The sequence below is a fragment of the Triturus cristatus genome, chromosome 9, assembly GCF_964204655.1.
Source record: "Triturus cristatus chromosome 9, aTriCri1.1, whole genome shotgun sequence".
NCBI classification, from domain to species: Eukaryota; Metazoa; Chordata; class Amphibia; order Caudata; family Salamandridae; genus Triturus; species Triturus cristatus.
Genome location: NC_140592.1, coordinates 1,259,243,252 through 1,259,263,078, shown reverse-complemented (window position 1 = coordinate 1,259,263,078; position 19,827 = coordinate 1,259,243,252). Strand labels below are relative to the sequence as shown.

The 19,827-nt window shown below is 51.4% G+C and overlaps 1 protein-coding gene across 2 annotated transcripts in view; it reads right to left on the bottom strand.

The window, feature by feature from the left end:
• The window catches only part of G2E3 (G2/M-phase specific E3 ubiquitin protein ligase), a 504,970-nt gene that overhangs the window by 118,206 nt on the left and 366,937 nt on the right, over positions 1-19,827 (bottom strand). For both annotated transcript variants that reach the window (XM_085627367.1, XM_085627368.1), the window contains one exon: positions 11,564-11,690. In XM_085627367.1, coding sequence (XP_085483493.1) covers positions 11,564-11,690 — 127 coding nt within the window. The remainder of the gene's footprint in view (positions 1-11,563; positions 11,691-19,827) is intronic.

Below are 19,827 nucleotides of genomic sequence, written 5' to 3'. Positions count from 1 at the left end.
AGCTGGAGTGAGCCTGACGGAAAGAAAACGAAAAGGACCCCCACAGAAGACAAGCACCCCAGAGGGAGGAGAGCGCAGAAAACCAAGATGAGGGACCTCGCAGAACGAGGAGGAAGGGCAGGTCGTGAAGGAATCTGCGGCTAGAATCGTCTCTACCAGATACATCGTTACCGAAGGCAAGTAACTTGTACATCTGATAGAGACTACTAGCCGCATATTCCTCAACGTAGAATAGATACCCTAAGCCATACCCAGAAGGGAGGAGGGCCTGCGAGAGAGCCTCCCCACAGGAGAGACCCAGGGCCCCAGTAGGGGACATGGCACAAGAACAGGAAGGAAAAGGCCAGGATATCCTAATCCAAGCAAGGGAGAGCGCCCAACACCCTGCAGGGGCAGACAGTGCCCTAAAAGCTTCAAGGAACAAAAGGGCCACCTCGAACCCAGTGAGAAGAGGTAGACCCAGAGGCAGTGCCCACCGTAAGAAACACATGCACAGAGATAGAAAAGAGCTGAATACACCATGGCCGCAAGCAGCAATCTAGGCCGGAAGGGCTCCACCGCCAACACAGGCGGAAGAAGAAAAGCACCGTTGGACAAAGCCCCAGCAGAGCCAGAGGCGCAAGGGAACACAGCAAGATCACAATAGCGGAGTAGAAAAAGCAGTCCTGCACGGCCATGCACCACCTGCAACAGGCAACACCACGGGACAGTGCACCCAGGACAAGGCAGATGACAACCGAAGGCAGAGGCCAGGGAGGGCCAGGACACACCCCAAGGGAGGGGACGACCCAGAAACACACACACTGACCCACGAAGAAGTCGATAGAGCGAGAGCGAGCGAGCGTGCAAGAGAGCGAGCGTGCAAGAGAGCGAGCGTGCAAGAGAGCGAGCGTGCAAGAGAGCGAGCGTGCAAGAGAGCGAGCGTGCAAGAGAGCGAGCGTGCAAGAGAGCGAGCGTGCAAGAGAGAGCGAGCGTGCAAGAGAGAGCGAGCGTGCAAGAGAGAGCGAGCGTGCAAGAGAGAGCGAGCGTGCAAGAGAGAGCGAGCGTGCAAGAGAGAGCGAGCGTGCAAGAGAGAGCGAGCGTGCAAGAGAGAGCGAGCGTGCAAGAGAGAGCGAGCGTGCAAGAGAGAGCGAGCGTGCAAGAGAGAGCGAGCGTGCAAGAGCGAGCGAGCGTGCAAGAGCGAGCGAGCGTGCAAGAGAGAGCGAGCGAGCGTGCAAGAGAGCGAGAGAGCGAGCGAGCGTGCAAGAGAGCGAGAGAGCGAGCGAGCGTGCAAGAGAGAGCGAGCGTGCAAGAGAGCGAGCAAGAGAGAGCGTGCGGGCAAGAGAGAGAGAGCGTGCGGGCGAGCGAGAGAGAGAGCGTGCGGGCGAGAGAGAGCGTGCGAGCGAGAGAGAGAGAGCGTGCGAGAGAGAGAGAGAGCGTGCGAGAGAGAGAGAGAGCGTGCGAGAGAGAGAGAGAGCGTGCGAGAGAGAGAGAGAGCGTGCGAGAGAGAGAGAGAGCGTGCGAGAGAGAGAGAGCGCGTGCGGGCGAGCGAGAGAGAGAGCGTGCGAGAGAGAGAGAGAGAGAGCGTGCGGGCGAGCGAGAGAGAGAGGGTGCGAGCGAGAGAGAGAGAGAGAGCGTGCGAGAGCGAGAGCGTGCGAGAGAGAGAGCGTGCGAGAGAGAGAGCGAGAGAGAGCGTGCGAGAGAGAGAGCGTGCGAGAGAGAGAGCGTGCGAGAGAGAGAGCGTGCGAGAGAGAGAGCGTGCGAGAGAGAGAGCGTGCGAGAGAGAGAGTGCGAGAGAGAGAGCGTGCGAGAGCGAGAGAGCAAGAGAGAGCAAGAGAGAGCGTGCGAGAGCAAGAGAGAGCGTGCGAGAGCAAGAGAGAGCGTGCGAGAGCAAGAGAGAGCGTGCGAGAGCAAGAGAGAGCGTGCGAGAGCAAGAGAGAGCGTGCGAGAGCGAGAGAGAGCGTGCGAGAGCGAGAGAGAGCGAGCGTGCGAGAGAGAGCGTGCGAGAGAGAGCGTGCGAGAGAGAGCGTGCGAGAGAGAGCGTGCGAGAGAGAGCGTGCGAGAGAGAGCGTGCGAGAGAGAGCGTGCGAGAGAGAGCGTGCGAGAGAGAGCGTGCGAGAGAGAGCGTGCGAGAGAGAGCGTGCGAGAGAGAGCGTGCGAGAGAGAGCGTGCGAGAGAGAGCGTGCGAGAGAGAGCGTGCGAGAGAGAGAGCGTGCGAGAGAGCGTGAGAGAGAGCGTGAGAGAGAGAGAGCGTGAGAGAGAGAGCGTGAGAGAGAGAGCGTGAGAGAGAGCGTGCGAGAGAGAGAGCGTGCGAGAGAGAGAGCGTGCGAGAGAGAGAGCGTGCGAGAGAGAGAGCGTGCGAGAGCGTGCGAGAGAGAGAGCGTGCGAGAGAGAGCGTGCGAGAGAGAGAGAGCGTGCGAGAGAGAGAGAGCGTGCGAGAGAGAGAGCGTGCGAGAGAGAGAGCGTGCGAGAGAGAGAGCGTGCGAGAGAGAGAGAGCGTGCGAGAGAGAGAGCGTGCGAGAGAGAGAGCGTGCGAGAGAGAGAGCGTGCGAGAGAGAGAGCGTGCGAGAGAGAGAGCGTGCGAGAGAGAGAGCGTGCGAGAGAGAGCGAGCGTGCGAGAGAGAGCGAGCGAGAAAGCGTGCGAGAGAAAAAGAGCGAGCGTGCGAGAGAGAGAGAGCGAGCGAGCGTGCGAGCAAGAGAGAGCGAGCGAGAGAGCGTGCGAGCGCGAGAGAGAGAGGAAGCGCGAGAGACGGGCCCAAGCCGGCCACCAGAACACAGAGGCCAAGGAAAGCCAAACCCTCTGAAGCAGCAGATATAACCCAAAATACAGGACAAAAGTGCGGAACCGCCACAACACGATGCCGCAGACAGCAGGCCAGACCGTCAGAGCGACGTAGCAACAAGGACGGACAGACCCAGCGCAAGCTGCTCCAATACAATTGGCAAGAAGATCACACCTGCGACATACCGTGACGCCACGGAGAGCAAGGAGCCCGAAAAGGGTGACCCCACCTCCCCAGCACATAACAGAGCTATGTAATAGCTACAAGTTCCCCACATAGGGTAGGTCATGTTCCAAGAACCATGGGAACAGCTCTTAGGAAAATATTTCCGCAGCAGAGGACAAAACAAAAAGACCTGCAGAAAAAACCCACAGACTGCTTACCTAGCAGCCAATAAAGAATACACAGAAGGTCTAATCTCAGGGCCTACCGGGCTTACCAACAGCCAAAACCACAAGGCAAAAAAGACGGCAGGACGAGCAGCCAACAACCCCAAAGGCCAAACAAAGGGACCGCAAAAAAGGCACATCAACCACACAGAACACACAACCGGGGCACTGTTACAAGGCCCCAGGAAAACAGGAGAACACCTCCCAGAACACAGACCAACATCCAGGTCACAGAGGGGAAGGGGGAGGTGGACGACTAAGCCCTGCAAGAAACTTCTGAATGGCAGACTCCGCAGGGGCGTGGAACAAAAGAGCGCCAAAGGGATGGTCAACCAGCCGTTCTCCAACGTTCTCAGGGAAAACACTATCCCTTAGCCAGGCATGGCCACGAAGGGCCACTGAAGAAGCGATGGTGCGACCAAGCACCTCCGAAACGTCCAGAGCCGAGCGAAGAATAAACGCTGCCAGCTCCTGGCCATCCAACACATGGTGACGCAGATCAACGCAGGCACCCTCCTGAGAAGCGGAAGACAGAAGCAAGAAGTAGCTCTGGCCAATACACAAAGCATGTTAAGTGCCCGCAAAGCAGCACTGTAGGAGGCGAAGATGTTGCATCCCCAGGAATCTAACCACCGGGCCTCCAGTGACAGGGGAGACAACACCGATGGCAAGGCGGGAAAGGCGGTCTGCAAAAGAGGACCCCTGGTAGAAGGGTGGAAGGAAAGAGACAGCGTCATGGGGAGCAGGATGGTGCAGAAGTGGCTGGGGCACCGGGTCCCCCGTGGCAAGAGGCCCCCAAGAAAAAATTGTGGAGCAAAGCCTCGAAGGGAAGAAGCAGCTCCCGTCCACCAGAGCCCTGATGGAGAACCTCCAGCAAATGATCGGTGGGGGAATGGGCAGCCAGATCCCCCATGCGCAACATTCCTGCAGCTGTGGAGACAGCATGGGCAAAGGCCGCGCTCGCCTCCATAGGGCCACGCGGTGGAGAAAGCAGTTCCTCCGTGGGCGATGCCTGCAAGCTAAGGCAGCCGCCACCCAGCTCAACCGGAGGAAGGAAAGGCCAAGCTCGGAAGGGGGGAGGGTGGGGGGCGGAATCTGAGGCGCCTCCGGCGAAGATTGCGAGCGCGGCGACGGCGAAGAGCCGTCCTTGGACGACGGCGGGTAAAAAGCCACGACGCGGTGTCCCGTCTCCGGAGAAGATGAAACAAACAGCTGCCGAACCTCTGGAGAAGAGGGGGCGTCCGAAGACGAATCAACGACCGCCACCGGCGTCAGGTCAACGTCCACCGTTGCCGAAGAGTATGCCGGAACGACCTCTACAACGCCGCGGGAGAACGAGGCAGGGTCGGAGCCGGGGCGGCCAAGTAACGGCGCCGAAAAGGCGTCGACTCTACCCCCGACGAGGCAGCCACCTGCATGGAGGGACAAGGAGGGGCCTGGGGACATGCCCCGGCCCCTACGCCGCCACCAGGGCCAGCAGTTGCCAGCGCCCGAGCAGCGTCGGCTCTGCCTCGGACAAGGCCGCCGCCTGCCCAGAGGACCGAGGGAGGACTCAACAGCGAGCCTCGAGCCCCGCCAACCTCCCGCGACACCACAGGGACACCCGCGGGGGTTTGCGGCGAGGCTGAGGCGCTGTGGTCCGAAGGAGAGAACCCCAGAGGGCTACACCCCGACGGCACCACATCACCAGAACCTGGAGCCGAACCTGTCGGCGCCGGAGCCGCTAGCAACGACGCTGCAGAAGTCCCTGCACATGGCAACGGATCCGCAGACGTCCCAGGAAGAAGAAGAGAAGGAGGAGCCAAAGAGTCCTGCAAGGCCACCGCATAGGCCTCCATCTGGGCTCTGGTCGCCCCTGCGCCGGGGAACAGCGGGTAGGGTAATGACGCGTGGGGCTGCACAACCCGCGGAGAACCCACGCCCCCAACAGGCCGGGGACCGGGCCTCGGGGACAAACTGCGACACTCACCAACAGGTGGGCGACGCCCTTGTGGCCTTGGAGATGGGCAATGCCTGAGACGGAAGCGGCGATTCTGGAAGCCTTCTGCGGGGGACGGGCGCGGCGACGCCGCTGACCTGGACATGCGGGCCGAGAGGAGTCTCATCCCGCGCTCCCGCCGGGACTTCTCTTCATCTGCTGGCAAGCCTCACAGTCCGTGGAGTCGTGGTGCTCCCCCAAACACCACATACAGATAGGGTGAGGGTCCGTTGCCGACATCTGGCAGGCGCAAGACGAGCAGGTCTTCAAGCCCGAAGTCATTAGCACACTGTTCAAGAAAACGCTAAAGCGTAAAAAGAAGGCCTGAAATCAGGCCAGGATTGCACGCGGAAAAGACAACAACTGACGTCAGCGCGCCGGGGTGGGGCTTATGTGACCTTGCTGACGACACGCCCGAGGAGGGCGTCGGGGCAAAGTCGCGAGGTACCGACCCCCAGCGCGCAGAGATGCTGGGCAAGAACGTTTTCCGGGTGCAGTCTCACGTCTGGGGATAATTCTATGTTAAGGAATCTGCGGCTATTAGTCTCCATCAGATATCTCAAACAAAATGTCTTCTGGATGGCACCACCCTCATAGAAAGTTGAAGAAAACATACTGTGGGCTGAAAAGTCTACACTCCTGGTAGCCTTGCCCTCTGCACTGCCAATGTTAAATAGTGCGGTAATTATAGTATGCACCCACCTAGCATTTTATTGTGGTAAAGTACCGATACATTCCGAATTTGGAGCAGGAGCGGTCAGCATTTTTCAATAGTTTTTTGCTTTTTATTTTGGTGGGGATATGGGTATAAAACACGGGGAAAAAACAGTCCTGGCCTATTAACAGTCACCCAATCCAGAAAGCACCACATGACCAATACATACCTGGATTTGAAATCTACACCTACTTTACTATAGCACCATAACCAGCCAAATTCAAATCCCTCAAGTTCCCACATCTATAAAGCTGCAATGTTCGTTTCCAAGGAGGAAAGGAAGCTAGTGAAGGGTAACTTTCATTGCGTCTTCTTCCCAATAATCAACCTAGAAGCTATATACCAAGTTCAAATTTGCTCTTCCAGGAACAATTGACAAGATCATTAATATTTTGTACATAATGGTATTTTCAATAAACCGCTTAAAGTCCAATCTCATGCCAACAAACACTTCAAATAATTATAGTGGAAATATAAAATTCACTGGCGAAAACATTTCTGCTGTAGGAATTAAATAAGTTTAAAGGAGATTGGGCCTCATCAGCTGGACAAGGCACTCAATTGTGGCTTCCATGATCATACTGGGAAGCATGACTACTCCTGATGGTGCATCTGGCGACAGAGGACAAGATGTCTCTAGTGACTATTGAGGGCACAGCTGTCACGGCTGTGGTGTGTGCTCTTTAGTCAGATCTATTTTAAAAGGCACAGAATGACAGTCTGTTTAAAGGGCATGACTTCAAGCTGAAACGGTGTTCCAAGGGAATAGGAGTCACTAAAGAGAAACTGTGCTAGAATGCATAAAAGACTTAAAACAACCAATGGCAGGTCAAAAAGGATCCCCCCCCCCCCCCCCCGAGCTCAGGAACGTGTGCCAAATTTTTTACCTCAACCTCAGACAATCAAGCGTGCACTGTGAGGGTTCTATGTATCACAGAGCATGCAAGGCAGAGTGAGGCTCTATTGTCTGAAGAGGCACACCATGTGCACCCTCCTTTTAACAGAGCAAGTCTACTACCCGCTCACCAAGCCATTGAGAACGGACAGTGGTGGCCCTGATAACGTGCAAGATCTGCCTTTTTACCTGTCGTGCACCAAGTTGGTGTCCACTACTGCATTTCCGGCACCAGCATTTCCAAATTGAACTGCCAGTCGCTTGGATCTTTGCTCTGCTCATGCAGGATAGGTTTACCTCATATCTGTAACGTGTGCAGAGGTTGAGCACAACATATGGCTGTGGCCAAAAAGGAATACTTATGGTTTCCTTCTAAAGCAATGGTGAATTAAAGGGCTGGTCCAGGCGATGTCAGAGATTCTTTGTACTCGGTCACTTTAGGGCGTGGTGAAAACAGATGGTAAATCTGAAGCTCAGGCAAAGTCCCTCACTCTTTCCTGCCCTATTGTTTACTGGAAGGGCTACCTCTCGCAGGTTAACAAGTAGAGGTAGGCCAGGCTCTACCTCTTATGCTCTTGTTTCGGGTCATCCTAAAAGGACTCCCAGCTACACATCTTCCTACTACAGCTGAAGACAGACTATGGATGCAACAGTCAGAAATAGCAAAAGGAAATTAAGTCAAAAATAAATCCGCAGAGGACAGCTGGACTGCACAAATGCCGCCTGGACAAGATTTTGTCACTTCCCTCGGGTGCATCAGAGGCGCCTCACAGTCCACACTGTCAAGGTCCCCCACCTCTAGGAACCATTGTTCTCTCATACTGGTCAACCTATCCGGCATATTATTGTTGATGCTTTTACATGTGAGGGATATAGCCTTGGAAGACAATTCTTTCTGCAGCAGCTGACCCTTCAATGGGGAAAATTCTAGTAATTTCAGCGTCTATGCCCACCACGTATGCCACAGCTCAGCGTATTTCAAAATCTGATTATGCATAGCGTATTCTCGCCAGAGCGTGGCAAATGGCACTAGCACGCCACCCTCGAGATCCCTTACCTGTGAGATTCTCAGTAGGTTCCAGAGAGGCACCTCCCGTGTCAATTTACCTGTCAATCCCATATGGCCAGTGGCTCTCTGCCAGGCCTCTATTGCCAGGGCTGGCCAGTAGCAAATGAAGGACCGCTCCTCTGTACAGGAAATGGAGGTAGGGGCGGCAAATGAATTGACTGCGAATAAGCACCACAGGGCTCAAAGGTATTAAGGACCGTAAATATGGTAGTCTCGGGTTTGATGACATCAGAATGTCGGCTGCATAAAGATATCCTCCCCGGCTAACGCTACAAACAAGGGGGACAGGGGCATTCCTGTCAGGTGCCACGTTCTATCAAAAAGCTTGAGGAGAGGACCTTGTTCACTCAGACGTAAGGGTCCAATAAAGCAAGGAGATCCACTTCTGAAAGTGGGGGCTAAAACCGAACTAGCAGAGCGTCTGGTGGAGAAAAGGCCAATGTATATCAAACGCCTTTTCCATGTCCAATGCTCAGAAGTCATGGTGGTCGTTCCTCAGACCCACCTTGACATCCAGTTGTGAAGGCGTCAAAGGTTAAGCCTTGTAGCTATACCTGGCATAAAGCTAGATTGATCTCTTTGATAAGCGGGAGAATCAGTGTCACAAGTAGCATTAATAGCATGGTAGCCATCACATTCACCTCAACATTCAGCAACAAGCTGGGCTGACAGGAACCACAGCCTGTTACAGGCTTACCCAGTTTGTTAATCGCGACAATGGTTACACATTGTAGATCCAGCGGTAGTGCTCCACGGTCTTGTACCTCCTTAAACAAGTTGCATATGAGGGGCCAACAAATTGGAGCATCTTTTTAAAAAAACTCAACCGGGATGCCATTTGGCCCTGGCGTTTTCCAGTTTCCAATTTTGCAATCGCAGCCGTGACTTCTTCCAGGGTGCTGTCATCCTCGGGAGCCATCCGATCCTTTGTTATGCTAGAGGCGCCTGCCAACGGGCAGGCCTTATAGAATGAGGTAGAGTAGCCATCAAAGGCCTCCGTGATGGCAATGTTACTAGAGTGGGGGACACCCTGTTCATCTATGATACTATGGATCCACCGGGCTGTCACCTCTTTCCTACAGAGCCAGGTCAGCAACATGCCCACCTTGTCCCCAGTACTGTAGAGATTATGTTGTATGGCCAATAATGGACTGCAGACCTCTTCTGTGGCCAGGTCCAGGTATTCCTACCAAAGTATCTCAAGGGAACGCAAGGATTATGGATCGGCATGAGCACCGTTGGAGCCCTAAAGGGTCAGGGTCCGCCTTCCCAGGTTATCGCCGCAACCTGCCTTTATTTTTTTTGTGGGCCAGGATATTCTGTGCCCCGCTCTCAGCACCGCTTTATAGGCTTCCTAGAGGACCACTGTCGACTCAACTGTCGCAAGGATTTCCTGAAAACAGAGCTCCAAGTCTATTCTAAGCTCATTTAAGACTCCCAAGTCTCAAGTCCCACACGTTCAACTGCCACCCTGCTCCAGGGGGAAATCTCTGCCCTCCATAGTGACAGGGGGGAGGGGGAGGCTGGGGGAGACGGACTATCTGATAGGCATTGAGGTAGATATTCCTTTCGGAAGACTGCAGTCGCCTCTTCCGCAGGGAGGCATAGATAGTCTAGCTGCGAAAAGAACCTGGTGTACCCCAGAGAAGTAGGAGTAGTCCCAGCTTCTGGCATGCTGCAGTTTCCACAGATCGCAGAGACCTAGTGAGTGTTCAAATCATAGATGTGACCCCCACTATGGCACCGGCCGCGCTCTAGTGAACCACTGTCGGAAGCTGGACATCGTTGCAATCACCTCACCCAACATGGACAAGTAAGTCAGCCTCAAAGAGTAGTGCTGCCACATGATCGAGAACCGGCTGTTAGAGACGAGGAGGTGCATAGCTACTGACCAATGTAACTGTAACCCTGACCACTGCCCTTGGACTCGCACATATCTACCGGTTTGTTCTGTCCAAGTTCTGGACACCAGGAACTACTTCCCTGGAACCGGGAGGCCCAAGGAGCAGTGAGTCCTCTTCACTACAAACACAAAGGACAGGGCTGCCTCGGAGATTCTCACTGATCCACCTTTCCAGGAAAACCTCTGGTGCAGTGCCTTCTGCTCCCTCAAGAACCAAACAATGCATAGATTACACCTACATGATCGACCCTTGGAATCTTCCATACGCGCCTCCAGTCTCTGCATCTGGATGGTTAGCACTGTTGCCTTACAGGATGACAGTTCTTGCAACTTGCTGCTCCGTCGCCTTGGATCTGTCCGCAAACATGTGGAGATCCCCTATAAAGAGGTTCACATCCACGTCAAGGGAGCCTATCTTGGCTCCCAGGTTGGCACAAGAGACTTCGATCGCAACCGGTTTCTGTGCACCAGTGTATACCTAAGGAGCATAGATATCATCCCGCGGTGCTAGGATGCCCTCCAGGCAGGCCGGAAGGCTGCAACCTTTGAACAAAGATATAGCAGAAATTTGTAGCCCGAGTGCCAATATTTCACTTGGCAGAATACAGATGTCAAATGAGTGGCAACCAAGAAACTCTTGTGCTTCAGGGTTGGGATATTAAACTTCATTCGGCAGGTGCAGGACAAGAAACCAGAGGATTGCAACATCCTTCAAGGAGAAGCTGCTTGGGAGATGCCTTGAAGGAAGTAGTTGACTAACTACTTGGGAGGTGCATTGGAGATGCTCTTGCAAGAGTTAGATGCTGCACATAATCTAACTGACCTGTGCCATTAAGGATGGCATCCCCCGTCACTGGAGGGACGTCAATGCATCCCCCGTCACTGGAGGGACGTCAATCAACACAAAAGTATTACTACTGTGACCTGGGGTTGGTTGTTAGCTTAGTTTGGTTTTTCCTCACGCCAAGCACCCAACCCATCAAAGCAAGCCCATAAGCCCATAAGACCACAAGCAGCACAGCCACTCCAACACAGATACTGGCACTTCAAACAAACACAGGAGTGGTTATGCGAATACACGCATCGTGCAGACCTAAAGAATGACAGCTGGCGCAGGGCAGAGAGCAGATGAACCGCACTTAGTGCACCGAATATATTTCCCAAAGCAGGGATCCCCAGCCAATCACGGACATGTGCAGACTTGGCCGTGTCACAAGAAGTGCACAGAGTACACAAGGTTGCAAGGAAATTACCATTCCAGAAGGAAGGGGAAAGCTTACAGCTTCAAACGTCCCTGATCTCCAGAGCAAATGGATCGTTCAGATCACAAGAGAAGGCTGCAGCATAAACAACCCCCTACCCCCAGAATAGCTTACAAAGAGGGTTCAAAGTCCATCTTGCGCATTTACTGACAGAATATCCAGAAGTAGGATATTGGTGAAATATAAGTGCTCTATTGTTTTCAATATACAGTATTGTGTGGGTAAAAGTATGTTTTATATATTATTATTGGATGGCCTTTTATGTTCTGAGCTCCAACCCTACTCTACCTCCGTGAGTAGGGCTTGGACTACTTGATTTCACAGGCCTACGGATGAATTGCTATGTTGGCAAGTTAAGACCAGAAACCACTAGGAAAAGACTAAGGCAAACTCTGAGCCCAGTAACTCCAGATTGCCTGGAACCCCTATAAAAACACTACACAGCCAATCAGACACAAGCACAAGAATAACATTTGCTCTTGCTACTTACGAAAGTGTCCAATATAAAACGCTTCAAAAAATATAAATCACTACTTTATAAACCAGCAGCTGCACTGCAGGAAAGGCGAAGTTTCAAGATGTCCACCAACCTGTGAAGAATCTTACGGTGAGCACCTATAGACAGCCGCAAGCTTTTGGGAGTTGAATGATCCAGACTCCGATCCATCATCTCTATTCTTTCGGAAGTAGCAAGGGAACCCGATCGCCGCCTTTTCACTGAAGGGAAAAACAAAGACACTTTAGAGAAATTGATAATTACCACCAACGTACAAATCACATACCTTCGGTAACACCTTATCAGGTAGAGACTGTCTAGCCGCAGATTCCTTACCTTAGAATTATTCCCAGGTATCAGACTGGATAAGGAAGTGTTTTGTGAGCAGTACCCTGCTCAAAAGTAGGTGGGGTGGTTCGGCTCCTGGTGTCGTCTGCGCCGAAAGTGACATTTGCGGTACCTATAAAGGCGCCACACAGGTGCGCTGACGTCAGTTACTTTATGTGGCTTTCCAGAAGTGTGAAGCCACTAAGTACACTGACAACTGGTGTGGAAAACTAGGTCCCTGAAAGGGGAAAAGCCATGTCATTAAAAAATAGCGTTCGCAAAGCGGGGAGGAAGGGTGGGTTGGTAAGGAATCTGTGGATAGTCTCTACCAGAGAAGGTGTTACCAAAGGAAAGCAACTTGTTCATCTGAGAGACATCTAGCCGCGGATTCCTTACCTTAGAATCGATACCCAAGCACTACCTCTGCGGGTTGGGCTTGTGGACCAATTTCACACAAGAAAGTCTTGCAGGACCAAACAGGCCCAGTATCCATCCCTATGGACCTGACCTACCAAACAGCGTTCGGTAAACGTGTTCAGGGAAGCCCACGTTACTGCCTGGCAGATGTCCAGCACTAAAACTCTGCGTGCTAATGCAGCGTTCGCAGCTTCAGCTCTGGTGAAACGAGCACGCAAACCATCAGAGGGGTCGCGTCTAAGCCAATGCAGTGCACGCTTAATCTTGATGGTCCGCTTCTGCACAGCTCTGCCCTTAGCTTCGAAGTACCCCACAAAGAGCTAGTTGTCCACCCAGAACTCATGCGCAGTCAAGGTGAAACAATGCTCTTTTAGGGTCCAGACAGTGAAGCCTCTGCTCTTCCTTGGAGGGATGAGGCAGAGTGTAAAAAGTAGGCAAAGTGATGGTTTGGCCTACCTGAAATAGAGTGACCACTTTCGGAAGAAAGGAAGCTCTTGTATAAAGCAGTTTTTCTGGGTATATGTATTTTTTTTTTTAAACTTCAAATCATCACAGCATATAATGGTACACTGGCATTTGCGCACGGATCCAGAGGTGAACAGGGTAACGGTTTGGATATATATTAAGATACAGAGGCTTGGATGACAAGCCCTGAAGTTCACTGACCCTCCAGGCAGGTGTGACTGCTACAAGAAAGGCTGTCTTGATTGTAAGTAGCGTGAGTGGACAATTGTGCAGAGGTTCAAAGGGAACCCACATAAGGAAAGTGAGGATGAGATTGAGATCCCACTGGGGCATATCGAAAGGAGGGAGAGGGAACATGTTACAAACCTTTCAAAAACCTATGTACAATAGGGGATTGGGAAAGAGAAGGTTGGTTAGGCAACCAAGGAAAAGCAGAGGTAACAGATGGGTATCCCATAACAGTGCCCAGAGCAGAGCCATGAGGAGCAAGGGAAAGAAATTACCGGAGCACCTCAGAAAGGGGGGGCTGAAAGGATATCAATGTTTCTTTTTGAACACCAGGCCACAAATTTAGCCCAGCAGCAGGAGTAAAACGTCTTCGTAGCAGGACACTTGGCTGCCAAGATATCATTGCAGACTTCAAGAGGAAGTCTATCAACTGTCGCAGCTCAATCTCAATGAAAAAAAGCAGAGCATTGACAGGTTTGTGTGGAGATCTCTCCACAGCTGCAGTGGCAGAAGATCCTTCCGAAGGGGCAGCTTGATGCTTGATTGGAGGACCGTTGGACATGCTCAGCAGGTCAGGATACAGGGCTCTGTGCCTAATCCAGAACCACAAGGATGACTTGGGCCCAGTCATTCCTGCTCTTCTTGAGAACTCTGGGCGGGACTGGTATGGACGGAAAGGCATGCAGGAGAAAAGCGTCTCCAAGTGAGAGCCGCCTTGGAAACTCCAGCGCGCAGAACTACTAACATTGCACGTATTTAGACAGTGCCAAACAAATCACAAAGACTCTCCTCACTGCTGAAAGAAACCTTGCACCATCTCCGCATGGAGAAGCCATTTGTGATCCGCTAGGCATCTTCGGCTGAGTTTGTCTGCTCTGGCGTTCAGAGAATCCGCCAGATGTTGAAGCACCAGGGAATTGCCAGAATGTTCCAGCCATTCTCAGAGATGCAGGGCTCTTGAAAAACTCATCCTGTTTCTTGCAGTACCGCATGATTGTGCTTTTGTCCTTTAACACTTGCACTAGCCTTCCCTGGATGGAGGGTCAAAAGGCTTTCAATGCCAATCAAATCGCTTGGAGCACCAACAGGTTGATGTGGAGTTCGGATTCCGCTGGAGACCAGAGTCCTCCGATTTCTACCTCTCCCCGATGGCTGCCTCATCCCAGGAGTGAAGCATCTGTCACCACTGTCAGATCTGTATCAGGCAGGGAGAGGGGTCTGCAACTGACCCAATCATACTTCTTAAGCCATCATGCAGGTCCTGTGCAGCTCCCTAAGAGATCTGAACCATGTTGGAGGGATTCCCCCTGATGCTGCTCCCACTGAAACTTCAAATCCCACCATGGAGCCCACATATGACAATGGGCATGTCTCATAAGCAGGATGAAGGAGGCCATGAGGCCCAGCAGCCTCAAAGTCAGTCTCACCAAAATACAGGATCGAGGTTGAAACATCGGTATCGGAGCACCGGAGAGGGTGCCTTTTGTGACTTCAGCATGTTGATAGTGAAACCCAGCAAATGCAGACGGTCTGAAGTAATCTGGAGAAGGTAGAGAACAGCCTAGGGGCAAGCCCACCTTTAACAGCCAGTCAGAGATAAGGGAAGACTAGACTCCAGATCGCTGCCGATGAACTGCAACCACCGGCATCACCTTTGTGAATACCAGAGGTGCGCTGGTGAGGCCAAAAGGGAGCACAGCAAACTGAAAAGGCTTATGGCCCACACTGTCCCACAGCTAAAGCCTGTGAGAAGGCAGGACGGGAATGTGGAAGTACGTGTCCTGCAAGTTCAATGTTAATATCCAGTCACCAGGGTCCAAGGCAGACAGGACCTGAGCAAGAGTGAGCATTTGAATTTCTCCTTCATGAGAAATTGAGAGAGCGAAGGTCGAGGATAGGGCGAAGGCCTCCATCCTTATTGGGCAGCCAAAAGTAGCACAACCTACTTCTGGCACCAGCACTCTAAGGCTTCTTTGGCAAAAAGCTGTCACTTCCTGATGGAGAAGTGATAGGTGATGCTCCGTCACCCTGTCATAAGGTGGTGGCATGGAGGGAGGGGCAATCGCGATGGTGAGGGAATACCCTCTTCAGACATTCTGCAAAACCCACGTCTGATGTTATGGACTGCCAGCGGGGCAGGTGATGGCGAATGTTGCCACCCACTGGGCAGGCTTGGAGGCTCTGGCTGTGTGTGGGGTGGGGGGTGCTGGCCATCCAACCCACTGGCTCGTAGGAATCGCATCCGCAGCCATGCAGAGGCATGAAAGATTGCGCACCATGGTGGCTAGGCTGGTAAAGACAGTTGCATACCTCTTTGGTGGCCACCAAAGGAGCGAAAGGCAGATTGAGGATGATGAGCCATTGAAAGGCAAAAGGACCTTGTCGTAGCTCTGCTGTCCTTAAAGTGCCCGAGCGCTGAATCTGCCTAGTCTCCAAAGAAACGGGAACCATCAAAGGGCATGTCCATGAGGGAGAACTTGACATCCCCAGAAAAGCCAGCCCTCAACCAGGCGTGGTATCACAGGGACACTATTGATGAAACTACTCTGCCTAGTAAATCTGTAGCGCCAAGTCCACAGTGAATGGTGAACTTCGTAGCAACCCTCGAATCGGAAAACAGCCTGGGAGAGCATGAACCAGGACTCCTCCGGGACCGTTGGCAGCTCCTGTGCAACCCTATCCCATACAGCGTGGGAATAGTGGTCCGAAAGGCACTCAGTGGTCACACACCACAGTGCCAGGCTGGTAGAAGAAAACATCTTCCCAAGATTGCCCAGCCTTGTGGATTTCCTGTCTGTGGGTGCGTTCGGGAATGCACCAGGATTCACGCAGAGGCTTGGACCACCAAGCTCCGTCGGGTAAGGTGCTATGTGAGGGGTGGTGGTGGAGGGCAACCCCCCCTGTTCACAGGAGCCCCTGTGCTGGGCTTGGACCAAGTCCCAAGGTGTACGTCGAAAGTGCCTCATTGACAGGGTGAAGCAGTTTCTGATGGGGATACTCCCGGCTGAAGCACTTCCCTCAAGACATTAATTTCGACTGTCACCGAGGGCAAGCTAAGTTCCAGGACCTCAGCTCTGCCCTCTATCACCATTGCAAATGAAACTCCCTCCTCCGTAGACAGGGTAGGGTGGGAAAATTTGCCAATATCTGGAGACTTATCCAGTCCACTGGCTTCACCTAGATCCTCACACCAGTCCATTACTTCTTCATATGGCTGGTGTTCTTCAGGGTCCAGTGACCCCTTCCAATTCTCTCAGAGTCCTAGCCCTTAAGAAAAGGACTCGGGCTCTGGCCTGGAAGGCATGGCTCCAGTCAGCGCTGGCATTGGACGCCAACCCCTCCTGCTCTGTGTCAGGGATGAGAATGGGGATGGCTCCACCGGTGGGTGCCAGGAGAGTCTTGCTGGACTTGGACTTACCAGAGTGGCTCGACTACTCGAATGAGATGACCACTGGCTCCGGGACTGCTCCCGGAACCTTCCTCTCAACTGGGATCGTGATCGTCGCAAGTCGAGCCACCATAAGCTTGAGGAAGCGATGCCTCAAGGCCATTGGGTGCATGACGCGTCAATCTGACCAGGCCTTCAGGTCGTGAGCAGGCTTGAGGCACCAGAGGCATACAAAGTGTGGGTCCATCACAGACATCTGTGAAAGGTGCAGCAGGGCTTGAAGCCAGCCTTTTTGGATGACCTTCCTAACACCAGGAGGTAAACCTAAAAAAAACAAATTTTAAAAAAAAGAAGACCTCAACAAAACATCGAAAAACCTTTTTAAAAAAACACTAAGGGGTAGTTCCCAGATTTGAGCTGGCTGGCACAGAAATAAAAGAATGGATGTCAGCGTGCCTGGGTGGCGTCTATATAGGCAATGCAAACATCACTTTCGGCGTGGACGATGCCACGTGGAGCCAAACATCACCTACTGGCGTGCAGGGGTACTGCTCATGAAAAAGTTCCATATGCAGTCTGGATCCTGGGGAAAATTCTAAGGTAAGGAATCTGCAGCTAGAAGTCTATCAGATTGAGAATATCCACTCAATATAGGAAGAAATAGCTGTACCCTCCCACCACAAACTCATCCACTAGAGGTGTACAAGTGTTCTAGTAACAGGAGCCATTAACTGATTCACCCACAGACAGTGTTGAGTAGTGTGTAGTATACTGGTTACTTGTCCAATGATATTGAATGTGGTACCCAACGGGTAGTTAACAGCGGTGTCTAGTATCCCACATACTGGTAGTTGCTAGTGGATATTGAGGGAAAGATAAATGAAGTTTTTGAAACTAATAAACCCAATATAAATGTTAGAGGAAGCGTTATTTGCCTTGAAGGTAGTATCTTTCCACATTTGGCAGAGGATGGGATTAAATATTTGAGTTGTGTTTTTAACAGAGGTGAGGGAAAAATTAGGTTTTTAGAAAATTCAGTTGGCATAACACCAAGTTCTGACAGAAAAGAAAGTTTTAGTGTTTCTTGGCATGGCAGAGTCATCTAAGTGATACATGAGACAGAGCTAGTCTGGTCTGAGCAGCTGAAAACGTTTTTGAACATTTATAAGAGTTCTGGCAACACTCCTGACTATGATTGTTTTTCCTGGCTCAAGATGTAGTGCAACATAAACAAAGGGATCCACCCACGAGTTCAAGAGATCACTCGATTACTCAATATGTATCCGACGGTCGTGGAGAATACACATTAGTTGTTTAAATACCCCTCACACACCAAAAGGGCCCTTGGTGTCATGCTTCATCATAGGGGTCTTCCTGCCCCTCTACGGGACAGGGCGTGCTACGACCTACGTTTACGCGGGAGCACTGTTGTTGGTGAGACAGCTATGTGTGATGCGGGGGTGTGAGAGGAAGGGTCAGGAGTGAATAAGGAGTGAATTAAAAAATACCTGGCTCTCAGGTTTAGGAACATTTATTCTGCCGGTCGAGCTGGTATTATTAAAAGGTGGGGTAAGGAGGGTGTAAGCCTCAATGAGCTATATCTCCTAGTGGTGTCAACATGTTTCGAAGCTTCCCCATGCTTCTTCGTCAGGACCTTAAGGATCCCTTCCTGCCACTAACTGTGTTGTGTTAATAACAAAGATTGTGAGAAAAATGATATGTAAAAGGAAGTAAATAGCCTCCACGATATCAATGCCTTAATAGGTCTTACATAGTCCTATTAACCTAGAGGGAATAAAAGGCGTATTAATTAAGTAGGAAGTAATTCAATTCATTCTGTGAGTACGGTGATCTGTAAAAAAAAAAAAAAAAAAAAAAAAAAAAAGTGAAGAGTACTGGTCTCTTAACGCTATCCGTAACGTTATCACGTGATCTGTGATGAAGGCACTGTGTGACAAATGGACATACAACATTAAACATAACACACACACAACAAAAAGCACACACACTATTCAAAAGGGGGACTAGTTCAATGTATATCCATGCCAAAATAAAAATCCCCACAAAAGTATGGACATACTTGCTAACAGGAGATAAGTAACCTCATGAGCTCGTGAACCGAGTGGTGGGCGTGCCAAGTAGGCTACCTGCATGAAGAGAGGAACAGGAGAGGAAAAAGTGGGCCAACGATCAAAATATTAGCGTTGTCAAGATGTTACCTGATTCCCACAGAAGCGCCGTACTTACGACTCCAGGGATCAGTGTCCCGCCAAATCAACCACCCCGGTCGGCTCCGTCGATAGAACTGAATCGGAGGACGCCCGTTTTAAATAGCTACATCAATTAGTGTAATTGCGCCAAAGAGGTAAACGCACAATGCGCGCTGATTCTGCAAACGGAGACCCGGAACCGGAAGTAGACCGTCCGGGTCATTCCGACCGATTACCAACCAGGACCGAAGGGGGAAGGACCCCAGGGGAAGGACCGGGGTGTCTTAATCCACTGCCTGTCTAGAATACCTGATGGAATTAAAACGGAGTAGATGCTGTAGTTATCTGCCTGTCTAGGCTACCTGATGGAATAAAAACGGAGTAGATGCTGTAGTTAACTGGGACTTGTGATCGGAATGGTCACCCAGAACATCCCAATGAGCCTGGAATTACAGGAGATGGACCTCAGGGACATAGGTGTCCAAACCAAATGCCTGCATAAATATCAGACTGATGGAATACAAATAGTCGATTAAAGGAAGGGCAGGTGTAGTAGCCAAAAAGGTTTCGGGAGAGTGTAGTAATAGTGGGCAAGGAGTGTATGAACTCGTACTCAGTCTATGTGAATGGAGGGATTGGTATAGCTCCACAAAGGAAAGGTAGGGGTCACATTAGTGATGGACTGAATAGCACAACGTCATTAGGGAGAACCTGACAGAGTGCCAAAAAATGCACAGTGATATAGAAATGATTCCAAGACTAAAAAAATGGAACCTACATTCCTAACATTAGGAGGGGGTGGCAAAAAACCTCACACTGGAGACGGAGAGGTACCCGATAGGTACAGCTATGGAATAATCGCCCCCAGACAAATGAAAGCTCCAGTTAGGTTGTAGAGCTCCAGATAGGAAGCCATTCAGTCTGTAGTTGGAATTCTTAAAGATGGAACTGGTTCCATGGTATATCGTCATTTAATCCATGGATGTGAGTACCCAAGCGAAAAACCCAACGCTGTTCTTTTTCCAGAAGGCCATGTTCGCTGCCCATTTGTTCAATCACTGTCCATTGTAGATCATTAACGCCATGTCCACTAGAGATATAGTGGTTGGACATTTTGGTAGTACTACGCCCACATCTGACATTACTGCGGTGTTCACCAATGCGTGTCTTGATGGGTCTCGTGGTCATACCCACATACTCAAGACCACACGGGCAGGTGATTAAGTAAACAACGTTTTTACTGTTGCAATTAGTAAAGATGTAGTGCAACAGCAGATGTCAGTGAGATGGGATAAGGTGTTTTAAGACAAAAATAGACAGGAA